The 25,275-nt window shown below is 42.9% G+C and overlaps 2 protein-coding genes across 8 annotated transcripts in view; one reads left to right on the top strand and one right to left on the bottom strand.

Annotated features, from left to right (window-relative positions):
• The window catches only part of PRCP (prolylcarboxypeptidase), a 33,468-nt gene extending 18,437 nt beyond the window's left edge, over positions 1 to 15,031 (bottom strand). The window contains exon 1 of the mRNA XM_071556122.1: positions 14,787 to 15,031. Coding sequence (XP_071412223.1) covers positions 14,787 to 14,912 — 126 coding nt within the window. The 5' untranslated portion in view covers positions 14,913 to 15,031. The remainder of the gene's footprint in view (positions 1 to 14,786) is intronic.
• A 254-nt stretch (positions 15,032 to 15,285) lies between these two features.
• DDIAS (DNA damage induced apoptosis suppressor) lies at positions 15,286 to 24,900 on the top strand. 7 transcript variants are annotated; one of them, XM_071556180.1, is made up of 7 exons: positions 15,286 to 15,364; positions 15,462 to 15,517; positions 15,656 to 15,792; positions 17,611 to 17,739; positions 18,719 to 18,880; positions 20,285 to 20,402; positions 22,151 to 24,900. In XM_071556180.1, exons 4-7 carry the CDS (start codon positions 17,627 to 17,629, stop codon positions 24,650 to 24,652), a joined length of 2,895 nt encoding a protein of 964 aa, XP_071412281.1. In that variant the 5' UTR covers positions 15,286 to 15,364; positions 15,462 to 15,517; positions 15,656 to 15,792; positions 17,611 to 17,626; the 3' UTR covers positions 24,653 to 24,900. The 7 variants fall into 7 exon arrangements, with proteins under 7 accessions (XP_071412281.1, XP_071412236.1, XP_071412262.1 ...); XM_071556135.1 differs by having other exon boundaries at positions 15,462 to 15,792; XM_071556161.1 differs by lacking the exon at positions 15,656 to 15,792 and having other exon boundaries at positions 15,462 to 15,590.
• Positions 24,901 to 25,275: the final 375 nt, after the last annotated feature.

Genomic DNA, 25,275 nt, shown 5'->3' on the forward strand with positions numbered 1-25,275 from the left:
TTTTCTGTTTAAATTTTCTGGTTAGGTTGCTAGCCAGAGATAAGAAAAACAGGCTCATGTGTCCTGTTTGCCTTTTATGGAATCATCTAAAATTAAACATTTAGTTTTAAGACTTGATTATGCATCCTTCCTGCCTGAAGCCGGAGTGCCAACTACAAGACAACAGCTCAAAAAGTATTCAACTTTCCTGGATGACAAAGATGAACTGGACTACCATTGCAGGCAGCTTAATATGCAACAGACAAAAAACAGAGTGGAGAGGGAAAAGCGAACCAGGCAAAAACCACACCAAACCAAACCCAAATCAAACAAAAAACCAAAAAAAACCACCCCAAGAAGACAAACAAAAAACCAAAACAAAGACCAAAAAAAAAAAAAAAGAAACCCCATGAAAATAGAGAAAAAAATTTTGGCACCATGCTGAGCTTATCCAATGGGTTATTGTACAGAACAGATGCTAAAGCCCATCTTACTGTTCCTGTTCCACAGGTCCTGGAAAATTAGGATAGTGATACTCCAATAAGCATATATTTTCCCAAGTTATGGCTAGTTTTCTGTAGATATGATTTGCTGTGGTTTTCTTCTGATGTGATCTGATCTGTCAATCTACTTCCCTCAAACAAACTCCAAAAGCCCAGTTGTCTAGTGAGTCTGCCTCTCAATACCAAGAGGGAGAAAAGACCAGGAATTTAAATTCTCTTTTGGCAGTTTTAGTTATCACATTGATCAAAGTGTCATTCTTCTCTGTCTTGACTCTGAGACACAATGGAGACTTCCTCACTGCCATCAGCCAAATTATTCTTTCCTATTTCTCCCTCACTGTGAAAAAATTGATAGTCCCACAGCAATAAACTGCCTCTGTTCATCATATTCATAATACATTAAAACATGGACATGTGCAATACATTCCCTGGCAGCACAGTTACAAGTCTGGACATGGCACTGAGTGCCATGATCTAGTAAATGGACTGGAGTTGGACCAAGGGTTGGACTTGATGATCTCGGAGGTCTTTTCCAACTCAATCGATTCTATGATTCTAAGTCCAGGCTTCTCCAGAAAAAAAAAAATCACAAGTAGCTATTACTCAACTGAAGAGCAGAAAGTCTTTTATTGCTTGACAATGGGGCTTCCTACCTTGTAGTAACTTGTCTTTGCAAGGGTAAGACACATAACACAAGTAAAGAAAACAAAACAAAACACATTAAAAATAACCCTAATGTTTGTAAAGCAGACAGAAAGATGTCTCAACTGCTGGTTATTGCCAAGAAATTCAAAGAAATTCTGAATCCAGAACGTCAAAACACAGTGCGAAGGTGTCTCAAGGAGCATCTCCTCACAAGAGTAAAAATGTGCCAAGTCAGAACGAAGAGCACAAGAATCATTATCGAATCGTGAAGTTTGGAGACGCAGGGAAAGCTGTAGTTCAGGAACAGCAGATGGAGCTGTTGCGCAGCCAAAGGGGGCTGCAGGGCTGCACACAGGAGCTGCTGGGTTCAGTCAAACGAGCACTTTCTTTAGCCATTCTTTATAAAGTGCTTTCTTTAGCCATTCTTTATAAAACAGGTATGCAAACAGGTAGTAACCACCAGTAACTGTGTCAAGTACACTACACAACTCAATCAGGAAAAAAAAAAGCTACAAAACTTTCTTCTTAAGTCAGATTTCATTAAAAAGTTGAACCAGAAAGTTTTTTTCCCACACACGTTTAAGCAAACTGAGCAAGATAAAGGCAATGACTTTAGCAACCAGACTTCATTAGAACAGACCACAAAGCAAAACAAAAAAGTGGTTTAGTATAATACCTTAACTGATGGTTAAAACAATGATCTCGATACAACAGCAAATACACGGTTTTTCTAATTACAATCTTCAGCAACAGCAATGTTTTACAAATGGAAGTTTGGTCTACTGACACAGAAACATTCTGATACTAAAAAACAGAAGGATAAAATTAGACAAAGAAGCACTGAAAGTAGCAAGTTATGAATAAGTTTAAGAGAAACTCTTGTCAGCTGAGGCAGGCAGGATGGGAAAGTGAGCAACAAAATTGCAGTTACATGCACAAAACCCCTTGTGAACGTTGTTTGAATAAGAAAGCCTTGTATTTTCCTGCACATCTTTGAGACAGTTTGAGGCAGACTGCTCTGTTGGAAGAGTGTATGAATGTCTGTACGGCCAAACTTTGCGAACGCAGATTTGGGCAGGGCTCTTCCCACGTGCCCTTCCAGCCTGTGCAGTGGATTTTTTAGGTGAGGCACAGCGTGCGCAGAACTGGCCCCACCGTTTCAGTCCTGAGGTCCATCTGCCACGGCCGAGCGAGCTTGGACAGTGACAGGGAAGTCCTCGGGACTGTCACAGCACTCTGTACTAACCGGGGCTGACCCTGCTGAGCATCCAAGATCTGACGGGATGGGATAGCAGGGAGGCATTGAACTGCCAGGGGACGGTCCCACTGAGACTCGAACTCAGGTCCTTGGGATTTGGAATTCAGAGTGCTCTCCTTTACACCACGGGACTGCCCTGAAAGAGTGCAGCCACTACCTAAAGCACAGTATCTGGAGCTGCACTCCCTGAGTTGGATTGCAAAGGCAGTAGGCAGTAGCTCCAGACTGAAGGCTCATATCAGCACCTTTGATCCTTTAGCTCAGAGAAACTTTGTACAGAGAAATGCAGCTCAGCTCAGGAAAAGGACCATTCTCCAGCTTGGTTTATTGAACAAACTCACATGGGAATAGGAAGGGCCAAACCCACCTTACTGCCTTCTCTTTGAAATACACAGCACACTTCTGTGTCTTTACCTCGTAAGTGCACACTTCTCATGTGCTTTTGTTGAGCTCTCAAAGATTATTTACCTCAGAAAGGGTTTTTTTTAATGTGCTTTTTTACTGTTTTGGAAATGGATTTAAAATAAAACAAGCCACTCTGCCGTGCATCTCCCCTGGGGAGGAAACAAAAAAGGCACAGCAGATGTTATTGTACAGATGTTTGTCTGCTTAATGGACTTCTGGAAGTATTCAGGAACTATGGCAATGAGTAGAGTACAAAGACAGAACAGGACATGTAGACTAAAACTCACTTCCTTCTCAACCAAACACCTTAAGGTCATCACTGATTACGGAGATAGGGCAGCAAAGCCAGGCCTTTCAGAAAAAAAAGAGACTAATTCACAGGGCAGTTTCTAACCAAAAGCATTTGTATCATTTGAGGTGGTAAATCAGCACCTGATGGTTTTATGCTTTTGAGTTCTGGCAAGACTGTGAGAATCTGAAAGCTTCTCTGTCATGCCTTGAATTTCAATCCTCTGTGCAACTGTTTTATTTTTCCAAATTTGATACTCCATGTGAAATCAAGACAGTTGTTTTACTGGTGAGAAGCCAGGGGGTTTTTAGAGTCATGCTTCACTCTCCACACGTTCATGGAGTTGTTTTGAGTGCTCATCCTGTCTGAATTATTTCCTCAGGACAGGAAGATAGATACAAGATAGTCTGAGGATATCCTCCTGCATGAACAGCGGTGTGGGCCCTAACCTCCTTGGAATTTCACTCCTGCTTTTACTCCTGTTGGGCTACAGTTCAGTCAGCTGGCCCTGTTAGTTTTGTTTCCTCTTAGAATCTCTGCTTAAAATTTTAAGTTCATGAGGGCATGGACTACCTTGTCATCTTTGTATAACAACCTATTCAAGAGTCTCTTTCTCTGAAGGCTATAAACAACCCCAGCTCCCTCAATCGCTCCTCATAGGATTTGTGTTCCAGAACCTTCACCAGCTCTGTTGCCCTTCTCTGGACACACTTCAGCACCAAAATGTCCTTCTTGTAGTGAGAAGCCCAAAACTGAACACAGGATTTGAGATGCAGCCTCACCAGTGCCAAGTACAGGGAGACAATCACTGCCCTGGTCCTGCTGCCACACTGTTGCTGGCACAGGCCAGGATGCCATTGGCCTTCCTGGCCACCTCGGCACATTGCTGGCTCATGTTCACCTGCTGCTGATCAGCACCCCCAGATCCTTTTACTCTGGGCAGCTTTCCATCCATTCTTCCCTATGCCTGTAGCACAGCATGGGGTTGTTGTGACCCAAGTGCAGGACCAGGTATTCTGCATTGTTTGACTTCATACAATTGGCCTCAGATCATTTATCCAGCCTGTCCAGATCCCTCTGCAGAGCTTCCTGCAATCCAACAGATCGACACTTGGTGTGATCTGCTAACTGATCGAGGGTGGCCTCAATCCCATAATCCAGACCACTGATAAAAATATCAAACAGGACTGGCCCCAATCCTGAGTCCTGGAGAACACCACTTGGGACTGGTCATCAGCTGGATTTACCTCCAGTCACCACCACTCTCTGGGCTTGGTCATCCAGCCAGTTTTCTACCCACCAAAGAATACACTCAACCAAGCCAAGATTGACTTCATGTGCTTGTCATTTTCCTCATGCCCCATAATTCAGAGGTTTTGTTTACCAGATTTAATACTATTTGTTAATCTGTCACATTTACCAAAACATACAGACAGTAAATATGTTTTCTTGCCTACTAATTGTTTCCAACTTCTATTCAACTATTGAGATGGTCTACAGCAACTGTTACCAAGGTTTCCATGACTGGAATCAGCTTTCAGCCAAATATACCCCCCAAAGCAAAGGATCCTTGTAATAGAAGGATGTCGATCATTCCAATGTTGTCCTTGAGAACACACCGGCCTTTGACTGGGCACTTGGTTTAGTGAAGAACTTGGCAGTGTTATGTTTACAGTTAGACTTGATGATCTTAAAGGTCTCTTCCAACCAAAATGAGTCTATGATTCTACACTTCATGTATCCTACTGAAGCTTCTCTTATGCTGCAGAAATCACATCACCTGCTCTTGGGATGCTGTTTAAGGAAGTCTAATTTTTAGCACTCATTTATCTCTTCAGTGATTAAAACACACTGACAAGGAAAGGCTCCAACAGGAACTCTACGCCTGCCCTGAGTCGCAGTTTGGGCAGGCACTTGAAAAGACCAAAGAACACTTAAACAGCTACAGGATATGCTGTAGGAAAGCACCAGGATGCTCAGGTCAGCCCTTGTTAGAGACAAACAGAACATAATGAAAAGGTTATTTTTATGTCGGAAACCCAAGCAGCTAATGAGAACACAAACAAATTGGTTTCAACTTCCACAAACCATTAGTAGGTTTGTGCTGCAATTTGGTCTCCAGATTCTGCTTACTATGTAAAAATGGAGTCCAGAAATGAACTTAAGCTTTAATTACTGAGGTGTAAAATCCCCGAGCAGTCACAGTAAAAATGCCATTCCCTGTTAGAACTCCTCCAGTTGGAAGGACAGGCCCCACAGGCCCTCCTAACATTTTCTGTCCCAGTCTTGAGAGTCACAAAGCTCCAGCACAAGGCGAAGAATGGGTGACCAAGGCAGGAGATGGTAGGAATCTCTTCAATCTCTCAGCACTCCTTAACCACACATTCCTCTGCCACTTGGTCTTTCTCCAAGCAATGGAGAGGCTTGTGCTGATCAGAATCCACCAGCTATGTAAATCTGTAACAAACTACTGTGACAATAAACACCCCAAATGTTACACCATTGACGCTTCCATTTAAGGCATTCTTGAATGGACAAGGACAAGGGAAGGGGCAAGGCATTAGGGAACAACTGGGTCAGAGCTATATTACCCCAGGTGTGATGTTCTGCAAAGCTGAAAAAAGCAGTAAGATGCACTACACCAGCTAGAACAAAGTTACCCTTGTGCAAGGTCTCTCAGACCCCTAACAGGCAAAGGCTACTAATTTTTTCCATGTGCCTTCCAGATTGAATTACAAATCCACAACATTCAGAGGATTAACTTCAGAGGAGAGGAAAAAATTGGACATGAGGTTTCAACATGTCACAGATTAAGCTGCATAAAAACATTTCAGTTTCTCTAGGAGTGTCCATAAGTTTTATGTAGGACTAATTGTTTAAATAAAAGACTACAAAGTATCATCTTTTCTGATCAACACAGTTTTCATTTGAAAGGCTGCCTTGATTCTTAAAACATGGGGAATAAAAGCATTCCAGATTGAGGATAATGTTTTTATTTAGTCAAATAAAATATTTCAAACACCTAGTAAGAAAGTTAGAACTTTCTACTTTGCCAAAGATTTTTAAAAGGTTTAATTTAGGTTGCAATTGTTTTGCTTCCCAGGTTTTCAAAACTACAACTATATCTGCTCTATCATTCTCCCAGCCTTAGTTCAACCACTGTTTTATTCATATTTATGTTGTAAAGCTAATCCTACACAGGACAGTGGATCTAAGGAAGAAAAGACAGACAGTGAAAGCAAACAGGAAAACTGTCCCGTCATTTATCCAGGTAGTCTTCTAAATAGGGAAAGCACAGACAAAATGACAAGACCTCAGTGTAGAGAAGGCAGTTTATAAGTATTAAAAGGATAGGTATATTTTACACATGCCACCATGGATCATGTTTTTAAAAGTCACCAATTCTGATGAGCATCGAGGTGGGGGAGGGAGAAAATCTCAGAAAACAAAGCATCAAAGCAGCAATTACTCATACAGCCCTGATGCAATAGCAAAAATACCACATAGCAACTGCTGCTTTGGCAAGCTTGCAACATATCTGGACACTGAAGAACAACTTCTGCTTGCAGGGCTGCGAGACATTGGTACACAGGATGGTGGGGAAACCAGCAGCACTCAGGGAAATAACATCCAGGACTCCCTGCAGGTGAAAAGTTTGTCTAGAGAAACTGCTCTCCTTTGCAACAGAAACATCCATGTCTTTAGTCCTAATCATCATGGGTCCTAATCAAGTTCTCCAGTGGCTGAAAAGGTCTAGGAAACGTGGATAAATGAAAGGTCAGTGCAGTCAGCACCCAGAATCAAGCTAGACCACAGATGCTTTTCTTCTCATAGCAAAGCAAGTTTTCTCATCTAAATAGAAGTTCTCAAATTTTTATCCCCAAAACACACAGAATCACACACAGACTATTCTGAGTTGGAAAGGACCCACAAGGATCATCAAGTCCAACTCTTAAGTCAATGGCCCACACAGGGGATTGAACCTGTGACCTTGGCATTATTGCAACCAAGTTTTAACCAACTGAGCTAATCTCAGGGTCAAAACGTTTTTCTATTTCCACTTCTATTTTCCTTTTTCCACTTAAAAAACAAGAACATTTTGTTATGAACTACCCTGTTCAGAACAGACTGAATGACTCCAAAGCCATTTTACATAATCTTGCAGAACAGAAGCTCCTGCTTAGGAGTCTAGGGACTCTGGCTTCCCCTACCCACTAGCGCTGACTTTCAGGACTGGAAACTGCACATTTGTAGGTGGCCACCCATTTATCACTGCGTAGGAAGCACTACAGAAGAGCCAGCACTTCCAGAGCAGCATGGAGTGCTGAAGAGCTTTTGTGGGAGACTGTCTTCAGGGAGTCACACAGCAGGGCAAAGCAAGCTGCTGCTTATAGGCACACAGCAAATGTTTTGTTAATGCTAGTTCTGCTTTCACCCACTTCCTCTGGTTCACTCTGGACACGGTCCAAGCCCTGCTAAGGCAAAGGGCTTGATGTGCAACACTTTCTGTTCCTGTTGTCTTTAAAAGAAGTTCCTGCATGGAAACTACCATCTAAGCCCACCTTGACTAGTTGTTGGTTAGTTTGCTTTCTGTTTTTTGGGGTTTTTTCCCCACACTAAGTACTTCTGCAGATGCTTGTTTAAAAGGTGTTTTGTTTCACAATGCAGTCAGCATTAGGACAAGGGGGCACAGGCTCAAGCTCTGCCAGGGGAAATTTAAGTTGGAGATCAGAAAAAAATTCTTTACAGAGAGAGTAATCAAGCATTGGAATGGCCTGCCCAGAGAGGTGGTGGATTCACCGTCCCTGGAGATTTCTAAACTGAGATTGGACGTGGCACTGAGTGCCATGATGTGGTAAACGAACTGGAGTTGGACCAAGGGTTGGACTTGATGATCTCAGAGGTCTTTTCCAACCCAATTGATTCTATGATTCTAAAGCTTGCTCCCTTTGGAAGCAGTATAAATGAACTAGGAATGAAAAGAGATGCACAACCAGGTGTGTCCATATCAGCAGCCAGGACATGGCATCACACAGTACTGTAGCTCCCTGCTATCCCATGTAGGCAGGCTTTTCAGACTTCTCAGACTTTATTCTACAAGCACCCTTTTCAGAAGATCTTCATATAATCACTCTGACTCTAAGCTTGACACAAGAGTGAACCTGTATGTAAACTCTGTATCTCAGCTGCAGGAGTGCATAATGGAAAAAGCTGTTACACCAGCCTGAGGTCAGAAACAGCAGCCCACAAGAATCAGAAGTTTTGTTCTTTGCTCTCTATGTGCATTTAGAGAACAACCACACCACAGCACAATTGGCCACTAATGCCACTTGGCAGTAGCACTGTAACAGCACTGTGTCAGAAAATACTATATGCATGCTAGAGCTGAGCTGAACTAAAAGCATAGCAGATAGCAACTAAAAATTTTAAATAAAAAAGACAATTATCCCCCTACACCACAGGCAAGGAGTATCTACTGATTGTGCTTAAAAGAAACACAATTCCCATTATTCTGTCTGTATTTAATTCTCTGAATTCACATGCCTGGTTTACCCCATTAAATTTCTTATAAGTTTCACTGCTTTAGATATAAAATCCAAATATTCCAGAATGCATGAAATGAATCAAGGTATTTCTTCAGTTTTCAAAAGCTTACAATCAAGTCTGACCTCTGGTCTCTACCCAACCTAGAATAATGCTACAAATTATCTGCATGGTCTACCACAACTTCTTGTGCTGATGGCTGGTGTTGATCTCCTCAAAGTCAGATGAAGAAACTCATCAACACGAAATTCCATTTTGAACTTCACTTCCCTCCACATATTCCCACACAGTCCTCTATTAAAAAAAAAACAAACAAAACAAAACAAAACAAAAACCCAGCTCTAAGACTTCCAACTTCTGGAAGCTCAGCAGTACCAGTCAAAGTCTATGAAGTTAACAGGAGCTGTCATGCACATCTGCCTTGTAAATAGCTTGGTACTTCAGACATGCAGTTCTGCTTATTGTTTTGTTCTTTAGACCTTCTTTAATCTAGACAGTCCACCAGGAATCTTTCAGTGGCCTATTACAGCTTTGTGGGATAAGAAATGCTCACTTCAGAGAGAGAAGTGATCACTGATGTTTTTTGTAGTCACCAGTATTAGCTGTTCACTTGAAGGAGAGGCTGCAAGTTGTGAGGAAATTGTTTCCTGCTTTATTTGAGAAGCTCATGTCTGCACTGTGACCCCACAGATAAGCAGTGCATAAAAATAAAAATTCACTGACAAGCTTTAACAAGTACTTCCCTGTTTTCCTGTCCACTAAATAAGAGCTATTGTTTCTGCTTATGGACCTGGTTTATAATTTACAGCTCCCATTTTAAATCACGCTATGAAATCACAGAGTAAGAGCTGCCAAGTACTCCTGTACTACCTGATGATTAAAACATATATTCCAAGTAATTCACCTCAGAGACAAACATCAACATCACTTCTTCTCTAAACAAGGGCATAACTTTTAATTGGTACCAAGGGGCTCTGTAAAAAGCACTTTGTTTTTTCCTTTACCAGAAGTCAAAATTGCTATTGTATTATGGTGCCAGGCATGAAAAACAAACTCATCTTAACCATTCCTGACATCTGTTACTATTCTGAGACACCAACTTGAGTCACAATAAGATGCTAAAAAAGCTGCTAACCACAATTAAAAATCAAAACCTCAATCCATTGCAATGCCTTTATAAGTGAGTTTTAAATCCATGGTTGAAAATGCTTTTAAAACTTTAAAAACATTTATACCTAACTATATATGTATATGCATATGTCTGTATGTTTTCAGTGACACTCATTTACAAACAACAGTGAAAATTTCAAATGCTGAAAAATGCTGAACTGGGTTAAAGATATCTTGTTCCATAAACATATACTTCCTTCTTGTGAGTACAAGATATGCAACGTTTGTTTAAGAGCAAAACTGCACCCTTAGTTTTGATTAGTTAGATAAATTAAGGCAATACTGTCACAAAAAGGTGAACCAATCTCTTCACCACATTTTCTTTACTCTGCACATTCATGAAGTAACCTGACTGAAGTCAGTTTTTGGATGTAGTACTCATTTCCAGTTACAGCAGGGAAATTCTTTTATTCACACACTTCCTTATAATTGGTCCTTTCTGTAAAACAGAAAGAATCATATCTGAAAAAAAATACATCTTCACTTCCCCTTTGCAGTCCTGAAATTCTGTGTTCTGATTTTCACATTTTCAATCAAAGCTTTCATTTCACATGCCTCAGAACTTCAATCTGTAACACAAAATAGGGTATTAAAGACTCATGATATAGCCAGAAAGGATCAAATTGCATTACTTTTTCAACATCAGTACTTTAAAGCTCCAACACAGCTTCCTCTTATGTACACACAATATGAAGTGTAGACACATTTCAGAGCACAAAGACTTGCATGTGAATTTACTAAGCTATGAAATATTGACATAGGTGTGAACTCTAGGAAGTTAGTAAATGCAATCAGAACTCTTCTTTAGGAAAGGATGACATGATTGACATGTATTAGTTCAATCTGATTGAAGGATCAGGCTCACTAAGTTGATGAACAAAAATTAACTTGTACTAATTACATTGGTTCTCAGACAAATTCACAGCAGTTCACAAAGTAAAATGTGTGCTTACAAAGTGTGATTGGGGTGAAGGGTCCAAGAGCACATTAAGTCTCATGCAGTCATCAATTATCAAAGTGAGTGAAGAGATACCACATCCATTCTCTTTCCTAAGAAGAGAGTTTACCACTGAGAAGCCTTCAAATATCAGGAAATTTAAGGCATCCTCTCAGCAGTACTGCATGTAAAGCACCACTAATTCTCAGGCTAAGGTTTTTGTACCACCAGTATGTGTGCTGAAGACAGGGATACAGAAGGACTAAACAATGGTCCCCAAAGGTCAGAGCAGCTGCCTGACTCAAGACCCTCCCTAGTGTGCTCCAAGATTATTTCTAATTGGGTAAAGAGAAGCAGATGGCTCTCGGATGCCTCACCAAGTCCTTCCAATAAACTTGAACTGTGGTCACAGATACAGCTGCTTACAAAGAAACCATCCAGAGAGTGGTGGTCTTCCTGCAGCTCTGTACATCCTACATCCTCTGTACAGTTCAGTTTTGGATGGATTACTTTAACACACAAATCACAAGCAATCTTTTAACAAGCAAGCAAATTAGCAAAGGAGAAGTGAGAACAGACTGACTTACAGAAGTCACACCAGTATATCAGAAGGGCCGAAAATAAGACCAACATCAACCTCACCAATATGCATACAATTTATTGATGTAAAGATGAGGGTGACTGCAGAGTTTCTGCTTGAAGAGCAATCTACTGATGAGGGTTGTTAAGGACACACATAAGCAGGCAAGGCCAGCAAGCAAGCAAAGGCACTAGTCACCCTGACACAGGCATTGCTCGACCAATTTCTCAATATTCTAGACTTTAGCCTCATATCAGGAATGTCTGACGCTTAAAATGGCCAACAGGAGGAAGTGCAATGCAAATGAGCATTGAGCTGAATTCTCACCATGTTATTTCTCCATTTTATAAAAGCAGACTTAAATATCATTGATTCTTAGTAAAAGCTGACACTAAACCCTCAAGCAATGCTATGGGTCTATAGGTGTTCATGCCAAGAGGTTCCATTTAGAGGCTGGAAATGCACATGAAAACTCAGCCTCTGAAATTCAGTTCTCCAATGTGCAACATCAATGAATTGTTCACAGTGCTCAAGAGGTGACGTTTTAAGCAAAAAAAATTATGCACTGCATGTGTTTAGACTTTCAAAATTTTCTTTTGTAGAAATATTAAATAATTAAATATTCTATTTAAATATATATTTAAATGTAAACAGGTATAAAAATGTTTCCTCTGTAACCATAATATTTTGCCATATTATAAAGTATTTTTATATTGGATGGTTTTATATAAAATTATTTGAACTTATAATGAAAATCATCAAAGAGAAACAAGAATCAAAACAGGATCCTTAGCTAAGAATAAAAACTCGGCAGCATGAAACAAGAGCAGATGATTCATGCCCTCAGTAAATGTAAATTAAACTTCAACAATCCTGAGAGGTGGCAAAGTATCACCGCCCCTATTTAACATGCTAATCATAGTATTTATGTTCCACTACAGAATAATAATGTGATTACAAATTCCCAGACAGCAGCACTCAGTGCATGTTTCACAAGGGCTGAATGCCTATCAGTTCTGCACACCATGTTACTGATAAAGAGCAGCCTTACACCCCCCTTGTGTCAGACCACTCATGCTACCCCTGTATCTTCCAAGTGCCAGGCAGCAGCATTCAAATCTTTGATGAATATGAAAAATACATTAATATACACTCATCTTCCACCCTGTTCAACAATACTAGTAAGTCTTTAGACAAGGAAAACAAGCATTTCAAGTCCTGTGAAGAGGCTCCCTCTCTCCCATGGCACCTACTCTCAGCTGACATGAATTTGCTTGAAGCATGAGAGGAAGAGAACATAGAAGACTAAAGGGAAAAGTATGTGGCATCAGCTTTACAGTAGATTGCTACTGTGACTCTTCCCTCCCTTCTCTCAACACCTAACTACGCCCCAAAATCCACAGATCTCAGCCACACAACAGCTCTGCCGCTTTGCTGGGAACTGCAAGGCACACAGGGTGCCTCTGCCGAGAGTTGAGGAGAAAAACCAGGTGACACCACAGCTCAGGGAGGAGATGAGGACAGAGGTGAACCAGCATGGGGACAGAGGGCGGTGACACCGAAGCACAGATTTAGTATCACTGATACTACCATAACAATGTGCAACAACCGGTGTGCCAGAACAATTAGAATTACACCATCACAGCAGGACTGACATCCCGGCCAAGGCTGAGCGCACACTGCGGAAAGTTTCTGCAGTCTGTTACCAAAATAAGATTCAGGGCTTTTAGAGGAGTTAATGGAGGGACACAAATTTCAAATCACTACCTCAGTTAGCATTAGACAGAGATGTTTTTGTGACACAGAAACTCCATTATTTATGCTGGGTGATCACTGGAACAGGAGCATTCACAAACCCGTAACACTGTCTGCAGAAGATTATAATCTCAATGGATGGATCTCCCATTAAAATTGTTCCCAAACCATCTCTCACCTCAAATAACAGAGACCTTGACTCTAAAATTATTCCATAGCTATTCAGGATAATCTTAAAAGGGTTATCTGTTTTCTTCGTGGCTATTCTCTCTGAAAGTGTAATCTTCCCATTTTGCTCACTCCATCATAAATTCACCTTCTACAAAGCTGCAACTGGAGCTATTCAATCCATATATCATCCAAACTGCCCAGCCACAGGCTGAACCAGGAGAGGTTTAGACAGGATATTAACAATAACATGTTCACTGACACAGTTATCAAGCACTGGAACAGGCTGCTCAGGGAAGAGGTTGAATCAACAACCCTGGAGGTGTTTAAAAGCAGTGTAGACGTGGCACTTGGAAACGTGGTTAGTGGTGAACTTGGCAGTGCTGGGTTAACAGTTGGACTCAACAGTCTTCTCCAACCTAAATGATTCTATGCCTGTGAATTAAACACCTTCTCCTTCCCACCACTCCCTAGGTAGACCAGGGCATGAAATTCAGATGCATGCTACAAGCCCGATTCTAATCAAACCAAGAGAATACCAGAAAAACATCCTTTTTCCTTACTGTGCCTCCCAGTAAAAGCAACAAACACCTCCCCTGCAAAAACCAGGTACAGCACATGGGACAATGCAGACAGTCCCGGGACAGCAAAGGATCTGTTGACTGCTTTTGTGAAAACTTGTGAACACGCAGGGCTTCAAGTCTTATGCAAGAAAAGCACACCAACACTTGAAGCCAACACTCCAGAACCCTCTGTTCTGTCCATGTGCTACGGGTTTTGCCAAGAAGCTGTGGGAGCAGACTGGATGAGAAAGATCAGGTGAGTAACAGCGGGCTCTTCCATGTTCCATCTGGGAGAAGGTGTCCCTGTCCAGGATGGAGCGGGAGGAAGGTAGTTTGGAACATGATCTTTCAGAGCCCCTCCAACCCAAGCCATTCTGTGACAAAACAAACCGAATCACGCAGCTGATGTTCGCACACACCCGCGGTCCCGGCCCCGCTGCCCGATCTCTGAGGGATGTGCTGGAACACGGACCCGCTGCCGGCGCTGCGCGGGATGTGCAGGAACACGGACCCGCTGCCCGAACTGTGCGGGATGTGCAGGAACACGGACCCGCTGCCCGATCTCTGCGGGATGTGCAGGAACACGGACCCGCTGCCCGATCCGTGCGGGATGTGCAGGAACACGGACCCGCTGCCCGATCCGTGCGGGATGTGCAGGAACACGGACCCGCTGCCCGATCTGTGCGGGTTGTGCTGGAACACGGACCCGCTGCCAGGACACGGGGCACAGACACACAGTAGGGCAGACCACCTGGCACTTTAAATAGCTGCACTTAACAGGAATATGCAGGGATTGGAGCATTTTACTAAAGAGACCTCGCACTGAGTTTTGGGGTTTTTTATAATTAATAAGTGAGTGTTCCAACACACTCAGAAACCTGCGGGTAGTCCTGTCCCACCTGTGGCTAATGTGAGGCTGGAGACAGTGGCAAATTCCATCCCAAACCCCACGGAAACCCTTCCCGTCCCCCCCCCCCCCCCGGCTCCCACCTGCTGGCTCAGGTAGCGTGTCAGGTATGGTCCGGCCGCGGGCGCGGCGGACCTGCGGCGGCGGGGCGGGGCGGGCAGGGCGCCGTCCGCGCCGAGGAGCGGAAGAAGCACGAGGACCCGTAGCATCGCGGCAGGAGTGGGAGCAGCAGCAGCGGTTTTATCCCGGTGCTTTATCCCGGTGCTTTATCCCGGTCCCTCTGCCGCCCGGGGCTGCTCCGAGCGGCGCCCGCAGGGGCGGGGCCAGCTCGGCACGTGCAGGGGCGGGCACCGAGCGCCGGGGCTCTCCCATTGGCTGTCGCGCCACGGGCAGGCCCGCGCGCGCGTCCGCGGTTGGCTGAGGCAGTTCCGGCGGGTGTCCCGACAGCGCGTGACCCGCCCACCGCGTCTCTGCGTGCCTGTGGGGGCGCACTGCCCCCTCCGCGCTTCGTGATTGGGCGAGCGGCGCCGCCCGGCCGGCAGACTGAGTTACGATTGGCTGAGCGCCGCTTCGTCCCGCCCCTACCGGAGGCCGCGGGTAGCAGCACTTCCGCCCTTCCGCGCTGTCCGAGGGCTCCGAGCGCAGCAACAGCCTCGCCAGGGTGGGTCGGCCCGGCCCTTCGGCGGAGTGCGGGGAGGCTCAGGGGAGAACACTGGGGCGGGGGCCGTGTGTCTGACTCGTGTTTTGCTCTTCCTTAGGGAGCGGGCGAGGCGGCGGGATCGCTGGAGGGCTCCAGGCACCGGCGGAAGCCGCGGTGAGGGCCGCGGTGCGGAGAGGCAGCACGTGGAGGGCTTGTGATTCCCGGCCGGGCACTGAGGTTTGGGTTGGTTGGTTTATTACCGAAATTAAAGATCAGATCTGTTCGTGCTGTCCTCTTTTAACTCGTATCCAGACCGCGAATTCTGTATTCCCAAGAGGAACAGCGCTGCACAACCTGAGTGTGTTCACTCTTGTCAGAACCCGCCTGAGCACTTGAATGCAGCGCTTCGTCTCCCGTATTTCTGTGGGATACTCTTGATTCCTGGGGAGGTGTGTTTAAAGTTTTTAATGTCCTTCAAAAGCGCAGATAACAAACTGTAAAGTTTGTTTCTCTCGTTCTGAGTTGAAAGCCAACGGGGATGTTGAAGCAGTTGCGAGTTTGTCCAAGCCCACCTCCTTGGGCAATTAAAAATCAGATTTAATCTCATTGCTTCTTTTCTCTGTATTGGTGTGTTTTCCATGTACTGTTTACTGATATCTTGTGCTGCAACTAAAACGAGTCTGTTAATACATGTATTCTGAAGGGGTATTTTTTTCTCATTTTGGTTGGCCCCCCAGTAAAGCGTTTCCCATTCCCTGCCTCTCTTTTCCACACCTTCCTGCCATTGGGACTATTGGGATATGTCTTTTTATTTTTTGGCTCTGAACTACTAAGAGTAATGTGTTTAGTCCCTCACATTTTTCTAGCACTCATGTGACAGCTCTTATTTTTACCAGAATGCTGAGAATTGTGTCCCAAAGGGCAAAGGAATAGCTGTGACTTTAACTTTTTTTGGTGGCAAAATATGAACAAAACGTTATTGTTGATTACTGAATGTTTGGTGTTTTGTTTTGTTGGGTTTTTTTAAACTTGTAAAAGCCACACTTGAGTCTCCTTTATCTCTTTGGCCTTTTGCCTCTCTGAGGGAGTTCTGGAAATTCACTTCCTATTCAGAGTTTATTCCTCAGGTTATATTGAAGAGAGATGCACATTTAGCTATGGCTGCAATAAAAGTGCTTTTGCAAATAAGGACATCTAAGAGTCATTGAACTCAGCAGTAGAGAACATTTGAGTCATTTAAGTTGGAACTCTGTGATTTGAGGTATTGGACAGGACTCTGAGCAACCTGGTCTAGTGGAAGGTGTCTCTGCCCATGACAGGGAGTCTGGAACGAGATAATTTTTAAGATCCTTTCCAAGCTAAATCATTCTATGATTGTTGTTTACATGTTTCCAACACCTGTTGAGAAACAGTTTACTGTCTCAAGTAGGAAAAGTTTCCTAAAACTTGATATTCTGAGCACTATATTATAATAAAGGCAAAATAAATCTGCAGGAAAGTAATACTGAATAAAAATAAATTAATTCCTATTTAAATAAATATTTTTCTCATCGTTTATTTGTCAAATCCATACAGCCTCTGTTGAAATCCGCAGTAAACACCTAGAGCTGCCCCTTTATCTCAAAGAGTGTGAATTTAGTTGCTGTTTCAAGCCCTTTCCAAGATTTTCGGGGTAGCCTCTTCTTTCCAAGTTGTTGGTATTGAGGTGTTTGCAGAACTACAAGTGTAGAATCATTTCAGGTTTTAACCCCATGTTGTAACTTCATTCTAAGTTAAGGGAAAAAACCAAGAAAGTGATTTGTTGTAGTGCTGCATTCAAGGATAATTCTAATAAATATTCCCTAAGTACAAATGAGAATTTGCGTAATGTGTCTGGTGTGCAAATGCCATGAACACTTCCTTCTTATTACATAATTTCATCCTTTTTTTCCCTCTTTAAAGAGTGAATTAAGAGTATTAATAGATGTTGCCTCAATTGAGTTACTATTTTCAAACAGAGGTCATTGTTTCTTGAGAGCTGCTTTTCAAAATGTTCAAGCAACCCAACTAAAAGCAGTTAATATTAACACCTGAGATTAGCTCAGTTGGTTAAAACTTGGTTGTAATAATGCCAAGGTCATGGGTTCAGTCCCCTCTGTGGGCCATTGACTTAAGAGTTGGACTCAATGATTCTTGTGGGTCCCTTCCAACTCAGTCTGTGATTCTGTCTGTGATTCTGCCTCATAAAATGAGAACTCTTTGAACCATTTTGACCTACTCTTTTTCAGGTGATGCTGTGAGCACATGAATAGTGTGAAGGGACTCTTGGCTGCCTCTGTGATTTCCATCCAGAATTCCTGTTTCATCTATCCTGCCTGTCAAAACTGCTTTTCTAGACTAATACTGGATTCCAGGAGGTATGTCCTGTTTTGGGGATTATTAACTGATTTCCAATAACTTGGAAATCTCTGTTAGCTGAACACAAGTTAAAACAAGTTGGTGAAAATCCAGCTGTTGTAAAAATAAGTGCTAATTTCAGATATTTGTGCTATTTGTCACCATTTGGATCTCTTTGTATTCCAGTAGCAGCTTGGAGATCATTATGGATTGAGCATTCTATGGCATTCAGTGCCATGCAGTATCAAAGGAAAGTTTAGCAGAATAAATTATGTGTTAATAGTTTCCAAGTGCATCCCCTGCAGTCTGTCCAGTCCCTCAGCGCTGTTCCTAAGTTGGAAAACATTGACTGAAAACCCCTCCAAATCAAATCCTGACTGGTTTTTTTTCATCTCATTCTATATGAGATGCGATGCACCAGGTAGTCCTGTATGACTCTTCCACTGACTTTGTGTCCAGAAATGTGTAAGCTTTTCTTTTTAATTGCAGTGTTAGGTGAAATCTCTGACACACAGAAGAACAGTAAATCAATGAATGTCAGCACTGAGTGGAACAAGCTGACTCTGTAAAGCAAGGATATCTGTTTTTTCAAATGCTGAAGTACAAGATAACAGTGCTGTATCCTGATGATTTTTTTAAAACCTAAGTATTTATATTAAAGCTGCAGGATGAAAAATCCCCAAACAGAATGAAATATGAAAAATGACAGTGCAGGGAATTCAAAATTTCACCCCAACAGTCACTCAAAGCCCACTGTCCCTCCAATTTCACAACAGGCTAGCATTTAATAAATCAGTAAAAGAATCCAGAGGCATTCTGTCATGATACAGACACCTTGTCTGAGCCTTTGTAAGATTAATGCCTTAAGGAGTACAGAATAAGGAAAAAAATCTTACAGTTTTTGATGGAATAATGGCTGCAAATAAGTTCTTACCTCAGCAGTGATTAACAGAATTTCATGTATTCAATCTTTTTTATCTTTTTACTGTCTTTTGTCAGGTTTAACTGTCTAAAATGTGGCTGCACAGGTGAAGCTCAACGTGCAAGCTACAGATATAGATTGTCCCTAAAGATTGCTGACACTAATGATTTGTTTGACATCACTGTTTTCGGAAGTTGCTTAGATCCATTCTTTGGGGTCACTGCAGAAAACCTGCAGAGGTAAGGAATAGATTCTCTGACCATATAGCTGCTGCTTTTTATTCAGCCTAAAAAAGTGGAGGTGGGCCTAGATGGTGGGGAAACAAGTGGGAAGAACCTGCTAAAGTGCTCTGTTCCAGCATTTCCTGGGTACCCATCACCTTGAGAAAATGTTGAAGTTTGATTTTTTTTTTCCCCCTGAAACCTTTAGATTTGAGATGGATTATTTCTGCATAGTAGAAGAAATCCTCTGCTTGTTTGTTGAAGGCAGCTACTACCTGCCAAGTGAACTTCATAGTTTGGTTGGTTTGGCTTCTTCCTTGTTCTCCTTTATTTGAGATAGAGCCTCTGGGTTTTGTTTTTTTAACACTTTGGATGCACCTTGTGACTCTTCTTCAATATGACCAGATTTTCCTCTAAAGAGAAAGGATTTCTAAGAGAGCCTATTAGTGCTCAGATCCTGACCACGCACGGTATAGGCTTCAGATTTTCTGAAATGTGGAACTGCTGGGTTGAGATATTCACATGCTTTCCCTACTTCTTTCTCTGGTCTGTTATTTTTCAGTGCCTTATTTTATCACTGGCTCAAAGATGAATGCTTCTTTAACCCCACATTAGCAGCATTAATAACATGCTCATGGCAGGCATTCTGCCCTACACTGCTGTCTGCTGTCAGCCATGAAAAGCAGTTATTTCCAGGTATGAATACTGCTGTGCTGGAAAGGTCTGGGGAGGAAAGATGTGTAAGCAATAGCAGCATATGGACAGCATTACACAGTCACTGTGTTCATAGAAAAATCACACGCATGTGGGGAACACTTGAAAGTCATGTGCGTATTAAACGTACTCAAGGTGGTTGTTTTGTTTGCTTTTACTTCACTAACAGATCAGGGCAGTCTCATGGTGTAAAGGAGAGCACTCTGGACTCTGAATCCCAAGGCCCTGAGTTCGAGTCTCAGTGGGACCGTCCCCTGGCAGTTCAATGCCTCCCTGCCATCCCATCCCGTCACATCTCTGATGCTCAGCAGGGTCAGCCCCGGTTAGTACCGGGTGCTGTGACAGACCCGAGGACTTCCCTGTCACTGTCCAAGGTCACTCGGCCGTGGCAGATGGACCTCAGGACTGAAACGGTGGGGCCAGTTCTGCGCACACTGTGCCTCACCTAAAAAATCCACTGCGCAGGCTGGAAGGGCACGTGGGGAGAGCCCTGCCCAAATCTGCATTGGTGAAGTCTGGCCATACATTTCACTAACAAATTAAGCGAAATAAACAATCGCATTTGTAGGTTCCTGTTTTCATTCTGTGTTTAGGTGAAACTACCACAAAATCTCCCTAACATGTGTCCTCTTTAGCACTGTACAACAGCTAAAATGCTATGTAGGGCTTCCTCTGTCATTCCAATACTTCTGTATATTTTCACTCAAGGTATATTCAAGACTTCGGTCAGCTGTCAGGAGAAACAAATGCAGAGGCATCTACAGGAGCATTAGTTCAAGCAGTGGAAACCTGTTTCATTGGAAAAAGATTTATATTTGGAGTGAAGGTAATTTTAATCCACATTATTCTCTTCTAATTAGTTTTTTTCACTAGTTTTTGTAGCCAGTTAGGAGTATAGACTGAGTTATGAAAGCATCACTCACATCTCTTGGGAATTTGAGAAAATTTAAGGCTAGGACAGGAGAGGGCTTCTCCTTTTCCCCAAGACTGCTGTGTTATTTTAAATGAGTCACATCTGAAAGTCATCTTGAATGGCAGTAGTCAGCTTGACAGCTTGTCAGGGTGCTTTTCAGAGAGCCTGAGCAGTGCCAGCTCCTGTGCATATCAGCTTGAGAGTCTGTAAAAAACCATGTACAGTTTGAGCAAGAAACAAGACTCTCTTTCCAAGCACCTTTCCCATGCTGCATAGTCTTCTGGTGTAAGAAGAAATACATCCTCCTGCAGCATTTTAATATTTCTGGATTTAAGAGTATGTTTCAAAATGTTGATAAAAGTACAACTATTCAACATCTGCATCTGTGGCTCTTTCATGTGTTTAACAGACTTTGAATTATTAGTTCTTGGTAGTCCTTCCATAGAAACAGTCTTCAAAGTTCTCTTCAAGGGATGCTTCTGTGAGCCATTCATGTTATGAAGTCTGTCAACTAAATCCTACCTGGCAGGTGTTTTTCCTCTCCCACAGGTACCAAAAGATTTGTATCTGAGCTGAGATTTTCCTAATGCACAGCATCTTAATTAATGGAAGTTGCAGGACTTGGTGGATTAACTTTACTTACCTGGAACCCTTTACCAGGTCTCTGGGCCTCATTCCTTTACAAATATAACTAATTCTACATATCAACAGCCTTGTGGCTGCTGTTGCACACACAAGGGCTGAACACACATTCGAAGACCATTTGTTCAGCCCTTGGCTGCAGACATTTCTGTTTAGTTGTGTTCAGCTATGCCTGCAGTTGCACCCTCTTAGATAAAACTCAGAATCAGACTTACCACACATTTTTTAAGACTTGCCTAAAAGGGTGTTGTCCTTTGCTAACAGCCTTCAGCCTCAACCCCTGCACAGACTTGGGGAGAAGAGTTGTTGGAGATAACTCTGTTTACTTTTTGGCCTCTCCAGCTTTGCCAGACCTTGAGGGGTAGATGAGAAAGGGTTTACCCACTTAAAATATTAGATAATTCTGTCTGCTTTAAATGTAATTTTTCACCTGTAGTTTCTGTGTAGAGTGTAGCAGGTTTTATAAACTACTGCAGCTGAAACTCCTTTGAAACACTACTCTCCAAAAAAATCTGAACAGATAAAGGTTGCAGCTTATTTCACTTTCACAGAGGTAGTGCACAGAAAATACCATGCTGGCTTTGATAGCTGAGCTGCCAAGTCCAATATCTGGCACCAGAGTGCTCTGCTGCAAGTGCTGCCCAGCGCCTCCTGGATAAAAGCATTGGCCTCAGGCAACCAGCCCTGTGCACTGAACTGCACTGGAGGAAGCCTGGAAGCACCCAGTGCCCTAAAGGGAGGAAGACATTTTCTGTCAAGTCCTTTTTTAGAATACTTGGTTGTTTTTCCAGCTCCAAAACTTTGTGTAATTGCAGCAAGCAAAGAACCTCTCACTGTGATGCGCTTTATAGCCCTTGCCAGTGCTTATTTCCCAGGGACTGCTTTGTATGACAGACTGTTTTGTATTCTCTTCCCTGCAGATCCTGACAACAGTGAAACCTAAATTTACGCCTGACTTAAAAGACATGTTAATTCTTTTCTTTAAGTTGGTTGGTTTTTTGTTTTCTTTTTCCCTCCAGGGTTGTGCAAGGGAAGATGGAGGGCATTCTGCTGCCAGCAGAAAAAACCTCACAGCTTGCCAGATCTTCCTGCCAAATGCTGCCGTTACTGGCTTTACTGTTATCAGCTACTTAGATCATCTCCTGCAGTCGGCAAAACTCAGGCGCTGTAATAACAGTTCATATCTACCTGATGCATCATCAGCTGTGATAGATGAACCTCTCAGTGAGCTCAGCAGCCTGTCTAGCCTGAGCAAAAACTCTTGTTTTGTTCAGTCTAGTAGCAGAGAAAGTTTTTTAGGGTGCTGGCAACAATCCCTGAGCCTGACTTCATCTGTTGCTTGGGTAACAGCGGAAGACTTTCCCACTCTGGAAGTGGGAAAGCTGGTGAGTGAACAGCATGAACAAGAGGCGAGCCCTGTCTCTGCAGAACTGTGCAGTGTAAGCCTCAGCAATCAAACCCCTTGGGATTTGCAGTTTTGCAGCTCTCCTGTGAAGAAAGGGGATAAAGAGAAGGATAATGACTTGAGTTCACGGCTTAGTCAGACTGACAGTGTCTCTGCAACTGACAAATCAGAGAGAGCATCCTCTCCAGGGACTGGATGTTCACATGGAAACAGTTCCAGGTTGTTACAACATGTCTTGGAATCAGAGGTAAAAAACATTTTCCCAAACACTAATAGTAGAAATCATTGTTACTTGGAAAAATTTCACAACTCCCTTGTTTTCAAGAGAGATACCTCAGCTCCTAATCACATAAGTGTGGCTGGAGTGTCTCACGTGGACTCTGGGCTTTGGGAAGAACTCCCGTTCTCAGAAAGCCTAAATGATTTGTTAGCCAGAATAGAAGATGAGAAGAGTGTTGTAGCATCACCCAGCCTTGAAGCAGGCAAATGTGCCATTGAAAGTACGAAGTTGAGAGTAAATCTTAACAAATTGTATCCCAGGCAAACCCCAGTAGCTGGTGATTTGCCTGAAGCGAGTGTCTCAGGGAGGTTCTTGTCACCAACAAAGAACGATAGTTGGGAGAACACACTGTTGCCCTGTTTTCAGTTGACTGCAAATCCTCAGAGTGATGAGGTGTCACAACGTGAGTCTCCCTCTAGTGTTTTATCTTCAGCCATCAAGGATTGTGGAGCATCTTGCTTTATACCTAGCTGTCATCTACGTCTGATGTACCAGTCCTCACCAGTTCCATCAGAGCCTTTAGTTTCTGAGAGTAGATCTGTGCAGTCCAAAGAAGCAAATAGTGACATTTCAAATTCATCTTGGTCTTTTATTAGTCCGCATGGAGAAACCTCCTGTTTAAAAAGGAGCAAGGCAGCTACCTGTGTGCATTCTGCACTTGATAGCTGTTTCACTGCTTATGAAAATAAAGAAAATTACTCTTCTACACCAAGCCAAAAAGCAGATCTTCCATTCACGGGGGCCTGTGGCTCTGATCCACTAACTCCCCACAATACAAGAAAGACATATAAAAGAAAATTAAAACCATTGACAGAACTGCCAGATAACACCTTCAAAAGTGTTAGTAGGGGGGAGGCGCAGTGGAGCAATGTCTTCCCTGAAGGCAGCTACAATGCTTCTGCTGATCTCTTTGATGCAAGTGCAAGAGACGTAGCAAAACCTGTAGACTTATTAAATAAATCATGTAATTCTTCAATACAGGAAGATACTTTGACAGAGAAGGTCCCAGCTCCTGAATTGGTGCTTTATCCTGGAGGTGTTCCTTGTAACAGTTCAAAATTGAGCTCATCCCTTCATGAGTCCCCTTGTGCTTTTAGTAAGCACAGTACCCCCATAACTTACTCCTCTCACGATTCAGGATGCAGTTCAGTTGGTGCCCGAGATTTTGTTCCTTATTCACAGTCAACTCCTCTGACAAAACCTCTGCAAAAACTGGGGCCTGTGGGGGAAGGAAGCTCTTTTGTCAGCATCTTCACCCCTAAAAATCCCACTAAAGTCCATTCCAAATGCAAGCGATCTAGGTCTGCCTTTCAAAACACTCTGATGCAGCAGCTTACTGGCAAGTTAGTGAAACGTGGGAGGCCAAGTAACAAGGAAGACAAGGAAAGTAGTAGCTCTGCTTCACAGCAGTTCCGTAACAGCCAAGTGCCTGCCAGCTTTGCGGTGTTGAGTCCTCCCTCTTCAAACAAAAGGCGTAATCCAACTGCACCTTTAAAAACAGTCAGCTGGGCTGCTGACTTGCAATCGACCTATGGGAACACTGGCAGGAACCTTTCTGAAAACAGAGAAAAGAGTGAAAATTATGAAAATCTCGTCCAAAATGAGAGATTAAGCCCTGGGGATACAGCCAGGATTCTAAGAAATCCTTTATCAGCTGGTGTCACCAAGGCCTTGGTTTTAAATGATACAGTCCTGGAAACTTGTTCCCCTTCTGAATTCAAGAATTGCCTCTCAAGTGGAAATTATTCAGGGGGTATTTTGGAAGGGCCAACTGGCTGGTCTCCTGAGTTGTTCTTCCAAGCACGGACCCCTTTTTCCAATAGGTCCAAATACTAATAACCCCCATATTTCAGTGCTGTGTTCTTCTTAATTATATCTTTTAAACTTCCGAGAAGGAGCCATCAGAAGAAAAGAGACATTTAACAATTTGTTAACACATCTATTGGTGCATGTCTTCCTAAGATGAGTTCTGTTTATTTGCACAGTTTTGTACCAAGTGATGGGGAAAATGAAAATTTGCAGTTACTTTATTTTATTGTAAATTAACTGTAGGGTGTGCAATAAAAGCTCTTTTTAATGTGTGAGTATTGCATAGATCTCACTTCATTGAGTACAGGTAGGGTGAGTGTTTCAATGTTGCACTGTTGTCTTTTCATCATAAGAGCAGCCCTGGAGTCTCTGTCCACTCCAGATTGTTATCTGATTACTCTAGGGAGAAGACTTTCATCAAAAAATTTCAAATGCCATATGGGTGCCTTGACTTTGAGTCCATTTGGATCCTGCAACAACCTTGCATTGGGTGGAGGAGACCATCCTGAGAAGTTGGTAGCAGCTCCCAGTTTTCCTGTAGGCTTTTTCAAGTTAAAGACTGCTAGTGGCAGATTCCTGGCTGTGTCATTCCTCTTCCTTGCTTTGGGGTCTTCCATATCCCCCACCCAAAACAGCTGCATTTAGGATCA

Source organism: Pithys albifrons, chromosome 1 (genome assembly GCF_047495875.1).
Source record: "Pithys albifrons albifrons isolate INPA30051 chromosome 1, PitAlb_v1, whole genome shotgun sequence".
In the NCBI taxonomy this organism is placed as follows: Eukaryota; Metazoa; Chordata; class Aves; order Passeriformes; family Thamnophilidae; genus Pithys; species Pithys albifrons.